This window comes from Cyprinus carpio, chromosome B13 (assembly GCF_018340385.1).
Source record: "Cyprinus carpio isolate SPL01 chromosome B13, ASM1834038v1, whole genome shotgun sequence".
Classification (NCBI taxonomy): Eukaryota; Metazoa; Chordata; class Actinopteri; order Cypriniformes; family Cyprinidae; genus Cyprinus; species Cyprinus carpio.
Window position 1 is genome coordinate 4,170,221 of NC_056609.1, and position 20,329 is coordinate 4,190,549.

The 20,329-nt window shown below is 38.0% G+C and overlaps 1 protein-coding gene across 1 annotated transcript in view; it reads right to left on the reverse strand.

Moving 5' to 3' along the window:
* LOC109100431 (neuroendocrine convertase 2-like) overlaps positions 1 to 20,329 on the reverse strand; it is a 55,735-nt gene that overhangs the window by 16,739 nt on the left and 18,667 nt on the right. The window contains exons 7-10 of the mRNA XM_042736297.1: positions 10,371 to 10,459; positions 9,005 to 9,180; positions 6,384 to 6,599; positions 4,141 to 4,241 (exon numbers count right to left, since the gene is read on the reverse strand). Of these exons, the coding sequence (XP_042592231.1) occupies positions 4,141 to 4,241; positions 6,384 to 6,599; positions 9,005 to 9,180; positions 10,371 to 10,459 (582 nt within the window). The remainder of the gene's footprint in view (positions 1 to 4,140; positions 4,242 to 6,383; positions 6,600 to 9,004; positions 9,181 to 10,370; positions 10,460 to 20,329) is intronic.

A 20,329-nucleotide genomic window follows, 5' to 3' on the forward strand; every position in this document is an offset into this window, starting at 1 on the left:
GTCAAGCCTAGGAAAGAAAATCACTAGTATGACTGCTGTTTGTCATAAATTTGAATCTTTTAAGCCTCCTTCAAGCTCCCAATCCTAATAGTTATCATATCCATTCGATATAAAATGTAATCTATTGAGTGAATGACTTCCTGCAAAGAGCACATACCAATGCAACAACAAAACCCTTACAGTTGCATATGGTTCCCAAGAGGGCTCAGCTCAAGATGAAGAGCAATTTGCACAGAGCGCTAGGGGAAGCGGATGCTGACTATATACTGTGGCCATTAATCCTAGAGATAAGACAGTAAGACTAAACTCATATATGAGGCATGGGGTTTATAATTTATTATTACACAGCTCTCTGGAATACTGGAACCCTTAGCGATGTAGGAAAATTGCTTGGAGGTCTTCAGTATTGCTTTTATGGTGAACTTTGATACATGGACAGAAGCTCAGAAGTCTCAAGTTAAATCAAGACAACTAAAACGAAGAGCGAGAGGAACCGGATCAAGCTGCGGAAGCAGTGACAGCTCTTTTCTTTCATATAGTCTGAGAGTAACGGCTGATCAAAAAATAAAAAAATGCAAGGTGGGGACTTAATTCTGTTCATCGGTTGCTGATTGGATGTTGGGATGTGGGTGTGGCTCTTAACAACAGAGGTGGAGTTTAAGAGCACAAAATGATTGGAGAAGCCCTATTGTACGCATCATTAAAGAGAAATCACTGGAAGATCCAGCTATGTCGTTTTTATATTAACAAATGAACCATGCATCGATGGACTTATTGTTCCAGTTTTCATCTAGTTGTTGGGTTAAGTGATTTCTGTGTGGTAAATTATTATTTTGTTGGTATGTAACTGTGTACTTTAAACTCCCAGCTGTCCCAGCATCTGGCAATCATGCAGAGACAGCTGTCCATTGGGTTGTATTGTATTGCTTCAATCCTGGATATTTTGGTAAGTATTGCAAAGTCTATAAAAAGGCCAGAGGCAGGACACGAGAATAGACGCGCTAGCAGAGAAAGCACAGCAAGCTCACTGTTCACAATGCTTGAAATATTCAAAGAAAACCCTAAATACAATATTGGGGGTGGGGGTTTATATAAATGTATCTCTGAAGGGAATTGACTGCCGTCAAAAAAGGTTTGATGGCATTTTCTTTTGTACCTCTGCTTTGTTTACAGTGATGACCAAGGAAACGCTGTATTGTGCTGTTGCATAAACGCCACCTACTGGCAGAGGATGAATTGCCATTTTTTAGCATACTTTGACAATTTTTCAATTATACAATATAATTTAAATAAAAAGTAACTACTCATGCATCTTTGTTTGGATTGTGATTAAAATGCAGTGGTGGCCTCTAATTTCAAACGGCTGCAAATCTTGTTCATTTACTCTTTCATTCTTTCTTCTCTTTTGGTTCAAAAATAAATAAATCGGCAGTCAGTTCTGATCATAGTGGGCTGCTTGGACTGAAAATGCCAGGGATGATTTTTTGTTCCAGCCCTGAGCCATACTGCACTACAATCCTCTGAGTACTGCTGAAATATACAAACACATGCAAATAAGCTGCCATTTATGATGTGTATTTACATTTGGCTGAACAAAGAGACTTGCTCTCTCGCCACCTACATCATTATTTAGTACTGAACAAACACAAAGACTTTACACAGGGAAGACTGTGCCAACAGTTATTAACACCAGTCCTGACACCATAACATCCTACTGAAATGTGTGAACAGAGGCAGAAATTATGTGGCAAAACGGCCTTTTCCCCACCAGTCGCTCCTTACAAAGCTTTCTCAATCAAGTGTAATGAACACGGTTGCTGTTGAAATCACTGTCTGTTCCTCCACCTCGAGATCATGCTCTTCTGACGGTATGACTGTCCTTCTTCATTTGTACTTGTAAATTCTTCCTAAACTCAGTCTGTGTGTTGCTCATTTAGGGCTTGTATCTAATTTAAGTAGTACCCAGAAATGGCTATATTGTTAAGAGAATTGTTTTTATATATTTTTATTATTTTTTTTTATTATTATTATTATTATTATTATTATTTTTTTTTTTTTTTTTTTTTTTTTTAGTTAAAAAGTCTGTTTTCTTTTGTTTGATCTTATGGTCACTTTGAGTTGAAAGTGGTATTGCATTAGGAGTTTTGATTTGGTAGTGATGCATAACATGTACAGGGACTTTTCCATCAAAATTTTAGGTTCAAACTTATATGAATTTATAAAACTGATAATATAATGGAGAGTGTGTAGGCTCTAGGTTCTGTGACTTACCTTTTCTGTCATGCTTGTATTTTAATAACAATAAAAATCGATAAAAGTCAGAGAATTTTGACAATCAATGCACTACACCCAGATTCAGAAAACTGCATCCCTGCATAGGCTTGTTAGGAAACCACATGGCAAGATTATTTACAACAAGGTGCTAATGTTGTTGTGCGTTTATGTGGTACATTTTATAATAAAGTAATAAGAAGAAGCAAACAATAAAATATGACTCCTTTAAAAGAAATAGTCATAGCTAGCTGTGTCAAAATTAGCGCTTTAATGCAGGAAATTCACTGTTCTATTTTAACAACATTTAAATATTTAATGCATAACGCAGGGGCGGAGCTAACTACTGCTGTTTTATTTTTTCTTAATAAGAATTGCCTTTAATAAGATGCAGAACATCTTTAAGAGCACATCAAATGAGAGACATTTTGCCTCAGCGACAGGTGCGAGTCAAACCTGCGTCACATTCAGCAGCGCCAGCTCTTAAAGTAATAGCAGCCAAATAATCTAATAACCAGCTGCTGTGATGTCTGTTCATTTTTCAACAAAAGAAAAGAGAGGAAATCAATCATTTTTGCAAACTTAGGGATTCATCTATATTTAATTTAGAATTTAGTGTTTGATAACTTTATTCCATTTCTGTATATTTCCTACCTGCTGAAGGGCACAGATAGATACGACATTTATTATAATGGGATTGTGTGCAGATTGTTATTTTTTAAAGTCTAATCATTGATAGCTCTCAATTATACTGTAATGTTGAATGGCTATAGTCAATGGTTAAATATTAGGATACATTTCCTAGAAACATCATGGTATCAGAGATCATAAAAAATATGGCATTAAACAAATATTAAAAACATACTGTCTTTGTGTTGCATCTACATTAATTTGGGGATTTAATGTGAAATTAATTCAATATAAAAATGTTTTTAAATACTTTAATTTAGGTGGGATTAATCAATTAATTTCAGAAAAAGTTTTTGCAATTGTTTTTTTTTTTTTTTTGATTGACAGCACTACTTAACTCTTTGTAGCTGATTTCAGTCAGTGTGGATCCTCTTGACATGAAATATCAGGTCTTGAGCTTCACACTCTTCTAATGAGTCTAAAGAGCCAGATGCAGCCAAATATGATTTGTTTCCTGGCATTCAGAGAAACATGGGGTAATTGTTGGCTTGAATCAAAAGCAACTTTCGATTTCCTTTGCACAAGGTGATCAGCAACATACTCGCCAATTTTATTTCCTCATCAACGGCTGAAAGTATGTGCATATGAAGCATCTCACCCGAGGGTCTCAGAAACGAACAGTGATACCCTCCTTTCCTCCAGCAGAGTAACGCTGCTGCTGCAAGAGCAGAATCTCAGCCCTGATTCGCACATTTATCATGCTGCTCCAGCTACTTTTTTCTGTTCAGGTAGGCCTACTTATTTACTGAACTTCTGACTGTGATAGACTGGCCATCTGTTCAGGGAGTTTGGAGAATGAATGGATGGCTGAATTACAACAGAAGCTGCTTATTATGGAATAAAGATGCAAAATTAAACGACTTTGGGTGGAATGTAAGTTTTTTTAAAATTGAGTAGTAAGACTTATACGTAAAGGAGCGTGAAGCAGCGAGTTTAATTGTAACATCATCATTCAACTCTCTAATCACCGGGAACGCAGCTTCGACTCTGGCATCAGCACTGTTTCCATGTTAAAGGGTGTTAATCATACATGAGGGAGGTTTTCGAGCAACCCTCGTCTGCAGTAATCTACGATCTCGGCTGCCGTCTGCCAGAAACACTGCCTTATTGTTTCATAAATCTTTGATAGAGGCTCACTACGCATCAGAGCAAAACAGTGGAACGCAAAAGTGTACATACTTGGCCTCCAACGCCAGGGCAAACACGCCAGCGGCCTCAGGGGCAGCGGCAGACGTGCCCGAATGACGCAGTGTGCAGTTTCCATACAGATCCGTGGTGGCCTGGAGACAGATGCAGACAAAGAGAAAGCCTTAATTAAACATTAGTGCCAATTATATCCTGATTACACTTCAGCAAACAGCAGGTGAAAAATGCCTTTGAAATTCTAATTCTGTTTTGAACTGACTTAAGAGGAAGCAAACAGGACGCAGAATGTAAGATTTAAAATGTAAGAATGTATGAAATTCAAAGATATTAGTTGCTGCTCTAAGAAAGTTTCATTAAATTTAATAATAATTTCATTTTACATATAAATGGTCCATTATCATTTTATCATACACACAGCATATGGGGTATTTCCAAAAACATTAGATCATTGTATTAAATACATAGAAATTTCTGTACAATCTCAAAATTATATTTAATCATATTTATATATAATATTTAATTCTAATAAATCAATCTTGTTTTGACTATATTTTGCTCATTTTGTTGTTGTGTTGGACCACTGAAACTCTTCTGTGTTGAATTTGTTTAAATTGTTATTTACCCTCCAGAGATGGACGTTTGTACTTGTGACCAATTTTGACTGATGAAAGCAAACCTCACTAAAATCAATGAGATGAAAGCCAAATAATTAATTATTTAGTGCTTTGTTTTAATTGATGTAGGCCTAATTTCTGTGAATATATTTGAATGAATATCACTGTGAAAAATATTGGTTAATAAATCTTGCATATGTTTTTTTTTTTTTTTCAAAAGCTGTCGCAGGTATAATGCTAACAATGAAGAAAGAGCTATAAATAAGAAATCCAGATGCTGTGTAATCACCAAATCCACACCTGAGTAAAACACTAACACTAAACATTAACAGCTGACATATTATTGTATTTTCTGTCTTTAAAGACATCGTTCATACAAAAATGAAAATGCTTTCAAAATGTATTCACTTTCATGTTCCGAACCTGTCTGCTATATTTTGTATTATAGATATTATGAAAATTATTGATAAATTCTCTCAAGTCCCAAATAGACACCATGGAATTAACATAAAAAGTTAATTTCTACATTTCTTTTAACTGTGTCTTCTACAGTTTTGTGTGAACTGATCAAAATATTAGTTTATTACTCACTCATAATCTTCCCCTTTTTAATAATAATAATAATAATAAAAAAGTTCAGTGCTCAAAGTGATAAACTGGCATCTCATGACACCAAACCGAAGCAGCCCTGATCACACTGAGAGAATCAGGACTGAGACAAAGCAATTCCTGCCTTTCCTCTGACAGGACGATCTCTGACAGACTAACCACAGTCTTCATCTCAGGCGCTTTCTTTGAGTCTGGAGATACACTCTGATTAAGTTCCTCGCTCAATGCATCCCTCCGACTCCATCTGAGAGTCATTGTTCAGACACAAAATGGATGAAACGATTAACTCCCCTTCATTTTATCACTGTCATACAGAGTTATCACACTGTGGAAAAATGGATTGTGTTTCAAAAGCGTGTTTTAAAGCACCTACTGTATGACTTTGGCACAACAAACTGAACATTGCTGTAAAAATTTCCAGACTCAGTATTACACACCTGGACCTGATTTCACCTCAGAAAGATATATCCCACAGATGATTGACTTCCACAACATCCTTATCATTATCAAGAGCAAAATATAAGAAGATGATATAAAATACAAAAGTGGATATAAGAAATAATATTAAGATAATAATGTCTAATAAAATAATAAGAATAAAAGAATAAATGGTGATGTTGTACTAATGTTGTATAAAGGGCATTGCAATTAAATAAAATACATTTCATAATATGTCTGAAATTAAAGTGGAATAATATATATATATATATATATATTTCTATCAATACATGTAACATTACATATCAATATTATATATTATATATAACAGTGTATATATAAACAATATATACAAGTAGTGATAAAAGTGATAATAATGAATGGTAATACCATTGTAATAATGATGTAATAAATGATACAATAAAAATTAGATATGCAACATTGTGCTTTTAAAAATAGTAACTATTAAAACATAAGTTGGGCTGGAAAATGGCTTTGTTTGTGTTTTGCAAGTAATTTATTTTTTATTTTTTTAAGGACTGAGTCCGGCCCTCCACAAACAAACAGAATCTGTAGGAAACACACACACACACACACACACACACACACACTCACCACGCCTGCTTCAGGGTTTCGTTTACGGCCGTTGCTGAAGGTGGAGGCGAGGGTGGAGGAGCAGCTTTCATCGTAGAGCGCGGTGCGTCCGTCATTGATGGCTGAGTTAATAGAGATGGTCCACATGCTGGAGGCGTATCCGTCGCAGTTACAGTCGTCATAGCTACCACCGTCTCCGGAGGCCCACACATAGATGCTGCCTTTCCCACCTCGACCCTGTCAGACACGTAAAAACGGCACGATTACGAGCGGCACTCACGCCTGCTACAGCTCAGTAAGGAGCAGTCCACGCTCTTTGATATTTCTCTTCAAGAGCCTTCCAGATTTACTCCATTTATCATACAAATTACACTCGCATAACCACAGAGACATCAGAGAGGCCTTTCAAGACCTTTTAAAGACTGCAAGCTCCCCTCTGAGTGTCGATGATTCAGTCACAGCCATTGTGTTTAAGGTTCTCGTCTGGACATATAATTGTGATGCTTTTAGCTAAATGCAACAGTGCTCTTTTCTTTAGGCTTTGTGTTTTATAGTGGCAGGCACCTGACAGGAGGAAATTTGTACAGTGTAATTGTGATCTTAAAAGGGTGCTTGATTATTGTTATTTGAACAGTACGTGGTGATTTACCATGCTAACACATCGGGGAGCGATTACGGTGCTTCCAGACCCCTGGGCATCAGACTCTTTGGAGTAAACAAATAAGACAGTACAGAAACTTTATGACTTCTCATAATTTAGATTTTATATCAAAATGACTCATTCAGCATTTAATAACCCCACTCTTATGTTTGGCAAATGTGATATGTTGAGGGGCTAATAAAACTTGTTTGCTAATATGAGAAATAAAGTCTCAACGGTGTAATAAAATAAAGTCACAATTACACACCACGTGTTTAATACATTGCTAGGGTGAAAACAATTTAGACTTCATCAACCTCGAAGCTATGCTAAGATGTTCAGGCAATATTAGAGCCTCATTTCTTCAATCCTGACTCACTGGGAAAACATGCATGTAGCATCCTTTCTGCAAACTGATACCACGTTGCTTCTTGTGCATTTTGTGTGGTGCTAAAAGCATATAGAGTTTATCAGAAACAGATGAATGTTAAATGTTTTATTACATTGGTCGTTGCATATCGCAGCAGTTCGGATCCGCTAAGAAGTTAAAGCTTTAACGCATTTGTACCAGCTACACTAAACCTAAAGTGATAATGTGAGATAAAAACATACTGAAGCAGAAATGTGAAGACTGTCCTAAAGGTAGGTCCACCAACATAGAGTTTTCTCCTCTTTCTTTTATCATTGTGTGTATTTATGCATAACCATACAGTGTTACAAGGATATGACACTGGGGATGAAAGATTGGATATATCTTTATGTGTCTACTGCAATGTCCCATGTGTTTGCATTCTACTTGCTGTACAGTAACTGCACATTTTGATTGACAAGTCAAGATGATTTTCTGTGGTAACTGACATTATGTCAAACATGCTGTCACCAGCAGCCAAACCACAATGCTTAACTGTATCTGGCGTTTCATTAGCACTCTGTGTGGCATCCTGCAAATAAATAAATGAAGCATACGAGAAGTGTTTGCCATCTGACCCTCATAATGATTAAACAGCGCTCAGTATTACTCCCAGGCTCAACATCAGTCCTCTCCAACTGCAGTGAGGAAGCCTGAGGGACAGACGGTCTTCTTGTCCAGTCTGATTTCAATTGCAAAGGGCTGCTCAAAACACACAGCGATTACTTTGTGCGATGCCTCGGCTTGACAAGTGGAGCGCCCTCATAAATCTTGCTCAGCAGAGAAGCGCTCGGCGCCATTTATACCCATTAGACGATGCAATTTGTGAAGGCAGCAGTCACGGACAGCGAATGTGCATCTAAATGACACGTTCAGTGTGACGCGAGGAGACTTTGCAAGGTTGACATATGTGGGAGAACTTCTGGAGAGTCTTGAGGAGTCTAAGCTATTTTGTAATGAGGCTGCATGGATGCAACACAAAGATGCCTTTGAAAGCTTGTGGTCTGAATAAAAAATGACAGAGACTTTATTAGTATAAGACTCTAAAAAGGCTATTGTAAAAATCTGTTAATTAGCTAATGGTATGTTAGAAATGTGGAGAAGGACAAAATCAAGGCAGCATTTATAATTAACATATTTGACAAGTACTTTTTTTATTTACGGAGATTAAAATGTGAGAAATTCTCATCGACACTGATATTTACAATTCAAAAGATAGCCAACAATGATTACATTGTCATATTATATGCATCGAAACTATGATTTGTCTGTGGGATATTGGGAATATATAGAGAGATTTCTTTCTGGAATACAAATTATAGTTGTATATGTGAAACTGGTTTTATTTTGAATTTGAATCTCTAAATACACTTATATTTTCTGAAGTACAGCATTATTTGTTAAAGCTGATCTAAAGTGGCAGAGAGAGACCAGGAAGACTTTAAACTATGGGTTTTTTCCTGACTGGACCAGATGTTACAATTCTGTACCTCTGTATATCCTCTTTTTTCTTCTCTCAGGTGATTCACTAGGGAATCAATTTAGCTATGCTTATCCTGTAAGAAACCTCTGTGGGTTTTAAGCATGAGGTACCTTGTTGACTCCGTCAGCCATGGCCTGCAGGGTGAGCTCACGCGGGCCGTCCACCGTCTTGCCGTCGTCGGTGGGACCCCAGCTGGCACTGTAGATGTCAATAACCTGTGGCATGTGGCTGATGGACGAGGCCTCGATGATGTCCGTCATGAAGGGCTGGTCCAGCATACGAATGCCTGTGAAATGGCAGGATTGAGAACATGGGAACAGCAGGAAAACTTTACTCTATTGATGCTTTGCGGTGATGAGTACAAGGGTGAGAGGGCTTGAGATTCACTGAAGATAATGGCTTAGGTGCTTCATCAAGCACAAACGAGATTTGCACCCCAGGAACATCAGTGCTGTGTGCCATGAGACATCAGCGGCTGTCAGACTGACTGAGAGGCCTCATACTGAAGCTGAAGCTAGAGTCATGCGTGTGTCATTCACTGGCTATTAGTTACTCGCCTTTTCTTTTGTGGCCTTTTGAAATGAAAAAAATCAGTGTGCTGCACAGCGTAAATGATGTTTTTATTGATGCTGCTGTTGGTGCTGGCTGCTGGATGTTGTGGAAGAGGGGAAGGGTAGAAATGATCAATTGAGCTGATATTCCATTAGGCTAAGAAACAAAGCGATGTCTCAAACGGAGACAAGTCATTCATCATTACTGACTGCACAGAACAAACCTGATAAAGCATGCAATATTTTAAATACAACACTGTCTTGATAGCATCCAAACACTTTAATGTGAATATTGTTTCTGCTTGTTGAATGTAACATTCGAAGCATGCATTTTCTGTAAAGCTGCATTTAAACATTATCCATTTAAAAAAGCGGTTTACAAATAATCATGAATTGAATTGCATGCTGAATTTGTACATTTGTCTGCACCATCTGCAACCGAATACATGTTCTTTGTATTATTGGGTTTGTTTGAGAAGCAGCTTTGTCTCAGAAGCAGTTGTTGTGATGTCATGATGACACGAGCAAGCCTAACAATCCAATAGCCAGTACAGAAAACAAAAAACGTAATATTAGTATATATATACTGTACGTGAATAATATGTGAACACTTTTTCTAAAATCTAAAAATGGAGGAATCAGATTATTATTATTATTTTTTTGCAAATGAAATAAAAAGGACATTGGATTACTTCTAAATTCATCTTTAAATAAAAGCAGCAGTATTTCAGTTTCATCCTCTGGACACTTCTCAGCTGGTTTACTGTGGCAAGTGCCTTTTGTCTGACTTGACAGCTCTCTTCTGATTCCTTCCCTTAAAGGCGACGCCTACTCGCATCTACTTTCAAGACGATTTGCTGACATCTCATATGAGATGTTAATGCTATTATGATGTAATCACTGTCAGAGCCTATCAGAGACGTACCTGCTACCTTGGAGTTGTAGGCCACGCCCACTCCACAGATGTTGTTGTTTGAAACCGCAGACACCTCTCCAGCACACCTGGTGCCATGACTGAAAAACACCAGTCAGACATCACATATTTCACAATGATTTCACATTTCACAATTAGTGTATATAGAAATATAGAACAAGCTAAATATAAACATCCCTAAAGCAGAGAACAGACTTCAAGACTGTCAGGCCGATTATGAAAGGAATTTGGTCTTGATGACGGATCGTGCCCTGTCAGACAGGGTCTGTTCAGAAAAAGTCACATCGTTTGTGGTGTCTAAAAATTATAGTTTTCACAAAGATTGTTTTAACATGTTTAATATTTGCGACTGACGCCAGCAATTGTATGCGGCTATGAAGTGGAGATGCGTTCACTGCAAAACATAATTTTTCGTTCATCAGTTCTGGGCCGGAATGTCGGTCTCTGTTTTGGTTTGTGAAATCCGCCCACTGCCAGTTTACCCAATTGTATTTCGGCACCCCGGGTTGCCAGCTGGCGGAAAACACAGCATATTTAATTTTATTCATCTTCAAGTGCGCTCGTTCCTGTTTGTGTCGTCAATCTGGCAACCTGCGTGTGCTTCAAGTCTGAGGAGGAGGTGCCTGGTGAAAAAAACCCTCTCCAATATTTTGAATTTGGACTGCAATACCTAGTTCAACCACTCGGTGTCAATCATACACACAGCACCTTTAATTATATAAAATAATAGTTTTGTGTCAAATGGATGAGGAATTTACAGTGCCTTGAATTTATTAAGTAATGTTTTATTTCATTTTAACCGGTAACTTGCAAAATGTAAAGGAAAAACAACCATTTTTAATCTCTGATTTTAGACATACATGGCATAATTAATATATTATTATTAATATATATAAACGTTTAAAAATAGAGCTAGAAGAGTTATAATTAAGGAAATTAAACATAGGCCTAGACATATGAAAAGACATAATGGCTACTAAAGCAATGGTTCCAAAATGAAAGAGAAGCATCTGACTTAATGCAAAACTTATTCAAGACACATTGCTGTGACATTAATTAGGAACACCAACATAGGAGGAAAGCTAATGTTTTCTGTTATATTAAGCACAAACTTAGAAAAGTAAAACAAACCTTAACGTTTCAATAGGTCAAAAGCACCGGTGTTTCAGATAAAAGTGGTCACTAGTGCAAAACCAGTCAAACCATGGGAAAATAGAAAATATTTTTTATGAGATAAATGTAGTTGGTGAAATTAGCATTTATGTGAAAAAATCACTTACAAGCCCGATGCCTGATATCTTCCTGTAGCTCCAACTAATGATGAGAGAAACAAACCTATTCTAAAATTTGAATTCATTAAACCAACTGCTTTGCAAAATATTGAAAATAGCATTTCACTATGCTAAAATGCTACACGTCTGCTGATAAAAAATGTGTAAAAACAGCTTTTATATAAACCACTTGCAAATATTTTACTGAAAGGAAAATCTAATAAATGCAATCAACAAATACTTAAATACCATTAAATATGAATTGCTCTTTTGTTAACTCGCAGTGATTGTTTTTCTTAATGGAGGGCTTGGTTTAACAGGTTAGTAATAGACTATTTTGTACAATTCTTCCTTTTTATTACACACGTGTTATTAAAAATGTCTATGAATGTATAAACTTGATCCAAGATCAGGTAAAAAAGAAAAAAAAAAAACCTTGCCCACTTGTGGAAAGCCACTGCAATTTCAGAACACTTCAAAACAGTTGTGACATAACAAAGCCTTGTTTACTAAAATCACGTGACTTTGTTAATTTGATACACACTACAACACACTTGTGTGGCCATTGGTTCCACACAAATGATTCACAAAGGTTTCGAAGCATTTCTGAAAGCTCCATCACTAGCTCAAACAGTAGATCACAGCACTAGCAATGCCAGGATCACAGGTTCAAACGTGTGCCATGAATGTGATGTAAGCTGCCTTGGATGAGTGCATCTTCCTAAGGCATTATTATTATTATATGCATAAAATTGCAGAATGTTCATTGTTTGCTTGATGACAAGCAAAATATAAGGTGTCTGCTAAAAAGCTTTCCAGTCACCATAGCTTTTCTTGGCTTCTGCACATATATTCAGAATTCGAAGGTCTGAAGTTGGTGATGAGAGTTGTAGCTGCTTCTCACACATCTTTTACTCGATAGTGATGTGTCAAGTCTGAAACCTGATAGCAAGCAACCATTGAATCAATGTTAAAAATGGTTGGTTTGTCAATGTTAATTGCACTGAATCAAAATCATTTTTGCACCCACAATTAATGTTGAATTTTTTATTTTTTAATTTCAACAATCCACCATTGTGATCAGTGTTTGCTTTAGTTGGGCTTGGTAATGTAAAGTTTTCATTGTAACTTGTAACAATGTGTTTAATTACATTTGTTGAGGCAATAAACACTAAGATCCATTGGGATCAAGTGATGGTGACTTTAAGCATTGTGAGGTTATTTAAATAACTGCTCACAAGTGTGTCAAGTCAAGTCAAGTCACCTTTATTTATATAGCGCTTTAAACAAAAAAGATTGCGTCAAAGCAACTGAACAACATTAATTAGGAAAACGGTGTGTCAATAATGCAAAATTACAGTTAAAGGCAGTTCATCATTGAATTCAGTGATGTCATCATGCAGCTCAGTTCAGTTTAAATAGTATGTGTGCAATAATTTGCAATCAAGTCAACGATATCGCTGTAAATGAAGTGTCCCCAACTAAGCAAGCCAGAGGCGACGGCGGCAAGGAACCAAAACTCCATCGGTGACAAAATGGAGAAAAAACCTTGGGAGAAACCAGCCCCAAGAACAAGTGTCGAGGCATGTTGTTGTCACTACAGATGCCTCCAAGATGGGCTAGGGCACCGTTTGCAATGGGCAAGATCAGGGTGGAACGAGGAGCAGGTCCTGTTGGTTGTACCATTTTGGCCCACCTGTACCTGGTTTGCCGACCTCATGCTCTTCATGAAAGCCCCATCCTGGAGAATTCCCCGATAGAATGACCTTCTTTCTCTGGGGATGGGCACGATCTGGCACCCGTGACCCGTTCTATGAAACCTGCATGTCTGGCTTCTGGACCAGACACGATAGACCTCTCTGGCCTTTCTTAGGCCGTGATAGATGCTATCACTCAAGCTAGAGCCCCCTTTATGAGGCAGGCCTATGCTTTGAAGTGGGGTCTATTCACTGAGTGGTGTTCCTCTTGCTGAGAGGACCCTTAGAGATGCTCGGTTGGTATGGTGCTTTTCTTCCTGCAGCAAAATCTGGAGCGGAGGCTGTCCCACTCCACTTTGAAGGTGAATGCCGCTGCCATTGCGTCTCACCACGATGCAGTGGTGCAGTGCAGTGGTTTCATCCCTGGGGAAGCATCACCTGATCGTTAGGTTCCTGAGAGGTGCGAGGAGAATAATTCATCCCAGATTGCACCTCTTCCCCTCTTGAGATCTCTCCATAGTCCTTTTAGGATTACGGAGAACCCCCTGCTTAATTCAGTTGCGCTGAAACATCTGTCTCTACAGACTTCACTCCTGATCGTGCACACTTCCATCAAGAGGGTGGGTACTTATTTCAGTTTTTTATTTTTAATACATTTACAAAGTTGTGACAGTTCTGTTTTGCTTTGTCATTATGGTGTATGTAGTGTAGATTTATGTGGGAAAAAAAGTAATTTAAAGTAGTTTAACATAAGGCTGCAACATAAAACGTGAAATAAATGAAGGGGTATGAATACTTTCACAAGAGACTGTATACACATGCATGTGTGTGTATTTATATATGCATAATAAATATACACAGTACACATACACTCACTGGCCACTTTATTAGGTACACCTTGTTAGTACCGGGTTGGACCCCAGAACTGCCTTAATTCTTTGTGGCATAGATTCAACAAGGTGTTGGAAACATTTCTCAGAGATTTTGGTCCATATTGACATGATAGCATCATGCAGTTGCTGCAGATTTGTCGGCTGCACATCCATGATGCAATTATTGTTTTTGTTGTCATGGGTAAGATGTTTTATTTGTTTTGTTTCTTGTGATTGTGGAGGTGATTTGTTTGATTTGGATTTGTAATGACTGGTTTTGTACCAGTCTTCCTGTATCCAGTATCCTGCTGGAAGTAGCCATCAGAAGATGGGTACACTGTAGTCCTTAAGGGGATGGACATGGTCAGCAACGATACTCAGGTAGGCTGTGGCATTTAAACAATGCTCAATTGGTACTAAGGGGCCCAAAGTGTGCCAAGAAAATATCCCCCACACCATTACACCACCACCACCAGCCTGAACCGTTGAGACAAGGCAGGATGGATCCATGCTATTCTGACCCTACCATATGAATGTCGCAGCAGAAATCATGACTCATCAGACCAGGCAACGTTTTTCCAATCTTCTATTGTCCAATTTTGGTGAGCCTGCGCGAATTGTAGCCTCCATTTCCTGTTCTTAGCTGACAGGAGCGGCACCCGGTCTGGTCTTCTGCTGCTGTAGCCTATCTTACTTCAGGGTTCAATGTGTTGTGTGTTCAGAGATGGTATTCTGCATACGTTGGTTGCAATGAGTGGTTATTTGAGTTACTGTTGCCTTTCTATCATCTCTAACCAGTCTGCCCATTCTTCTTTGACCTCTGACATCAACAAGGCATTTTTATCCACACAGCTGCCGCTCACTGAATATTTGAATATTCTCTTTTTCGGACCATTTTCTGTAAACCCTAGAGATAGTTGCGCGTGAAAATCCCAGTAAGATCAGCAGTTTTTGAAATACTCAGACCAGCCCGTCTGGCACCAACAACCATTCCACATTCAAAGTCACTTAAAGCCCCTTTCTTCCCCATTCTGATGCTCGGTTTAAACTTCAGCAAGTCATCTTCACCACATCTAGATGCCTAAATGCATTGAGTTGCTGCCATGTGATTGGCTGATTAGCAGTTTGTGTTACCAAGCAATTTAATAGGTGTACCTAATAAAGAGGCCGGTGAGTGAACATACTGTATATTATGTAAACAAAAACTTATTTTTGATGTGATTAATTGTGATTAATCATTTGACATCACTACTTTAGAGCATCTATTTCTTCATTAATGCTTAAGTGTTTACATTGAAACACTATTGTAAACACTGAAAGAGAAATAATTTAATGAAAAGCAAGAGTCAAGAGCCCAACTAAAGCAAACACCGATCACAATAATGGTGGTTTGTTGAAATTTCAAAATGTTTTCAACATTAATTGCGGTTGCAAAAGTGATATTAATTCAATGCCATTAACATTGACAAACCAACTATTTTTAACATTGATTCAATGGTTTTCACCTGCTCTCTTTCTATCTGGGAATCTATGTATGAGAACTGAAAACTACAATGGAGGGCAAGAATTTCAGCAAAAAAACACATTTTAAATTTGGTCCTCGTCAAAACAAAATTTATATTGAAGTTAATTAAGGCCATTATTGCGACAATTTTGCTTGCTCCATTGCAAAATATATTTCCTTAAATGTGCATATTCAGAATCTATCCGTCAAAAATTGTTTGTATCATTAAGCATCCAAAAAAGGACATATAATTGAATATTCCATTACAATGACAAAAAGATGTTTACCTTTTAGATTTATAAATGAAACTTGAATATTGGCTTAACTGGGGAATAGTCATAGAGTCAATACGTTTACAACACTTGACTAGATTCCGATATTAATCTGAATTCGTGTGCATGTACTGTAAATGAAGTTACTGATTCTGACCCTCGCCCTACTTAAATAACAACCCTCAAACGCACAAGACGAGCTGCTAAAGAAGAGACTCCTCAGGAAGAGCCACATCAACGTATCCTCCTCCCCTGCACTCAGACAGACAGCGTTTCTATTTATATATAAGCGTCTGATTATGCTGTGAGTCTGCAGCTCAGATGATATTACTGCTGCTCTCAGCACACACCCCAACATGCTTCACACCCACAACCAACCCTGGAAAAACACAAGAGCCACTTGTCTTCCTTCTATTAGATTCTGTCCGTCCTTGATGCGCAGCGTTCAAAATATCAATTATGCCAAGGTTTATCTGTAGTATCTTTCCACAAATACTGTATTCAGATTTGTCCTCGGATATCAATGCAGGTTACGTCATTTTTGTGGTAACTAGGGATGTGTGCTGCTATTTCCACAATCAACCAGTACTAAGAAAGCCTTGTATAAAAAGGCTGATCACCTGACTTCAATCTCAGTTTTTTGGTTTTGGATCTGAAGTTTTACAATAGCACACGTAAGAACCAGAAAGGCACAAATACCATCACAAAACAAAACATGTACTGTCATTTAACTAATACTGTAAGAATTTCCATAAAAGCACAGCAACTCTTAGCATGTCTGTCCGTGTGTCTCTGGCACAATGAGCGTCTCTAAAGGTGTGATGGCGTGCTGTTTGAGCAATGTGGCACGCTGACAGAAGGCTTGCCAATCTTCGCTGACCTTCCTCCCGTAGGGCACCTTCTGTCCACCATGCATACTGTACAAACGCAGGAGAAATATCTGCCTGCTGCACAAACCTCCACAATAAACAGCTCTGCAGCCAAGCCAAGAAAACATCTACCCTGTGCTTTGGGGTATATATTTCAGTTTTGGACAGGTTCATAGCTGGGAATTCTGGCTCTCTCGAGTGAATATTGCTTTTTAATTAGGTTTAATCAGGCTACTGTGGTGAATATAGCACAATACATGCCTTTATAGGAGCAGTGGAGATTGTGCTCAGGTTTTGTGAATTTAAAAGGTATATTTGCCTTTATAGGAGCAGTGTTCCGCCTGGCATTTTTCCTACCCAAATTCAAAAGCTTCCCATACCCACATGCAGAGGTGTACATACAAAAGTTGGGTATCATTTTACAGGAAATCCTTTGAAATTACATAAAACAGTGTTGAAATTGATAAACATGGTTTAATATGTTGTCTGTGTTATAATAAATGGGAAAAAAAGGCGCTTTTTGATTTTTTTTTTATAAACTGAAGTTTGAAATTGTATAGCTCAGGTTCTGAGAGGTCCAGCATCCTGCAAACAATTGTATTTGTTTCCAGCACATGTCAGCTAATAGAGGAAAAAGGAAATTTGTTTTTCTATCATAATCTATGCAAAAGTTATTCTATTCCATCTAAAGGGAGGGATAATACCCTTTTTGTATACATTTTCCGCCTACCCACATTTGAAGACTCCAAATACCCACATATAGTAGAATAGATGCAATATCTTTATATCCTTTTACAGAAAACCCTTTGAAGTGAAATAAAAAGCTGCTGTTTGTGACAAATATTATTATTTGTGTTTTGTTTTTCACATGATGAACCACCTCAATACAAGGCGCTTTTTTTGTGTGTTCTAAACACTTTCTTTGAAAGTAGATAACTCAGGCCCTGTGTGTGCTCTAGCAAACTGCATTACTTTATAAAATATATCTGGTCTATCACAATCTAAAATAGAATCCACATTCTCCAGCTTTATATCATTTCATTCATGTGCATTCTGTATTGGTATACTGATTCAGAGCATCTGACCTCAGCAATCCTGTATCACTTCAGCATCTTCAGCATCCTCTTTGTCTGTTTGGTCGCGAGCTGCGGGCTATCCGCTAACCGGAGCTGCTATATGGCCTTCAGAGCGTCAAAGAAACAAATATATGTTCACCACAAAACAGTCCACCACAGGCACTGTAATAATCCATGTGTATTTACTGTATATTTACTGAAATGCATCATGTAGCCTACTGTACTTTTCTGTCAATAAACAGTTTATCAGATTGTCAACTGTGCTTTCACGTTTCAAAATAAAGATTCAAAGATAAAAAAAGTACCTAACACGCTTATAGCCTCACCAGACGCGCGTCCATTCCTCTCCACGGCGCCGGTGATCATCCATAACTTGTAATATGATTATTATAAATTGGTATTTTCCTAGAAGCATATGCTAAAGCTTTTCCGCGTGCGAGCGTTGTATATAAGAAGCCGAAAACTACATATCCCAGGGTCCACCGCAGTCATCCCCGGCGGACATGGAAGGGGTCACTCACTGCCCCCACCCTTCCCCGCTGATGACGCAGAGGTGTCAAATTCCACAGCCCACTGCTGACTGACATCTGATCTGACTAATAGCGCTTCACAACCGAGCTCAGATTTATAGAACATAGTTCCCTTCAACCCGAGAGCGCTTTTGATATAGGAAGCGCGTCTTTCGACGAACGTGCGCCTTTTTTGCTTGATGCGCGTCTGGACAAAACGCTTTATATCTCACCGATGGAAGCACGCAGAAACGTAAAAATGGTGTTGTTTGAAAGAAGAGATTCTAATCTAAAAGATAATATAGAGTATATAGATATTGTGGGCTGTTTGCGGCTGACTGAAGCGGTGATACGAGTATAAATAAAAATTTGCTCTGAGGTGAGAAATTTCACATCGCGCTTTTTATTGAAGATCATTCGATCTGTGATTGTCACACAATAAAATGATTTACATCGTCGAATTTCTGAGAATGAGAGCTTTCTTGTGATATATTACTTGACTGTTTTTGTGAAAAATATATATAAATACACATTCTTCGCAAAAATTATTCGCTATTGTTAGGCGGAAATTTGTGTGTGGGGACAAATATATTTCTAAGCTTAATTTCACTACTTTATGAATCATAAAACCCAAATTAATGGTATTCTTTGTAAAGAAGACACTCTAAGCTTTCAAATGAACCCATATATGTGCTGATACCATATAAGGAAGGCTTTGCAAATGAAACAACTAACATTTTGTATGCTATTTTGAGGAAGGCTTTGCAAATGAAACACGAACATTTTTTATGGTATTTTTTGAGGTTGTGCTCAGGTTTTGTGAATTTAAATCGGCTACAAACCATCCATAATAGGTTGATTCCTGTGAAAAGTATAACCGTTTTGGCTCTGCATCACTACATAAGTATTATTGTTGAGTATCAGAAACACTGGCTCAAGCAATGGCATGGATTTGGGATGGGACTATAATTAATGCCATCCAAGATTAGGATGAGTTTTTGTTTCTTCATCAGATTTGGAGAAAGGTGTCATTCCATCACTTGCTCAGCAATGGATCCTCTGCAGTGAATGGGTGCCGTCAGAATGAGCCTCCAAACAGCTGATAAAAACATCACAATAAAGTTTTTTGATCTTGATGGTGCATTTGTTTCTTACAAACACAAAGCTTTTGTTTTCTCAAGACATTAACTCATGGACTGGAGTGGTGTGGATTACTTGTGGATTATTGTGATGTTTTTATCAGCTGTCTGGACTCTCATTCTGACGGCACCCATTCACTGCAGAGCATCCGTTGCTGAGACACTGATACAATGATACATTTCTCCATATCTGATGAAGAAACCAACTCATCTACATCTCGGATGACCTGAGGATGAGCACATTTTCAGCTGAATTTCATTTTGGGGTGAACTATTTCTTTAAACTTTCAACATGTTTATGCTACCTAAATAATAACACATCCAGCTTGGCTCAGACATTTAAAGAGAATCTATCACATTCTTGAGCAGCGAGGGTCAGAGTATGTTCAACTGGGCCATATTTTATGGTGCGATTTTTGTTTCTTTCTTGTCCACACTCCCACACTCACATAAACAACTCTGATTTGTTCACTTTCAGCATGCGCAGCAGAGCGGACCATCAAATGATTTATTCAGAGAGAGTGGAGGAAAGCATTGATTTAACTGTTAAAACTATTTGCATCACACTGAGCATTAATAAACATTTATTGAGAATTATTGATTTCTGAGTGCTTCATCAGAGTTAGCAGTGGCTCTGGTTTAGAAACGCGACATGAAATGATGGCACAGTTTTGCTCTTAATCTTCAGCTCTGGGTGAAGGGTTTTGGTCAGGCTGCTCTGATAGGAGTGCAGAAGGAAAA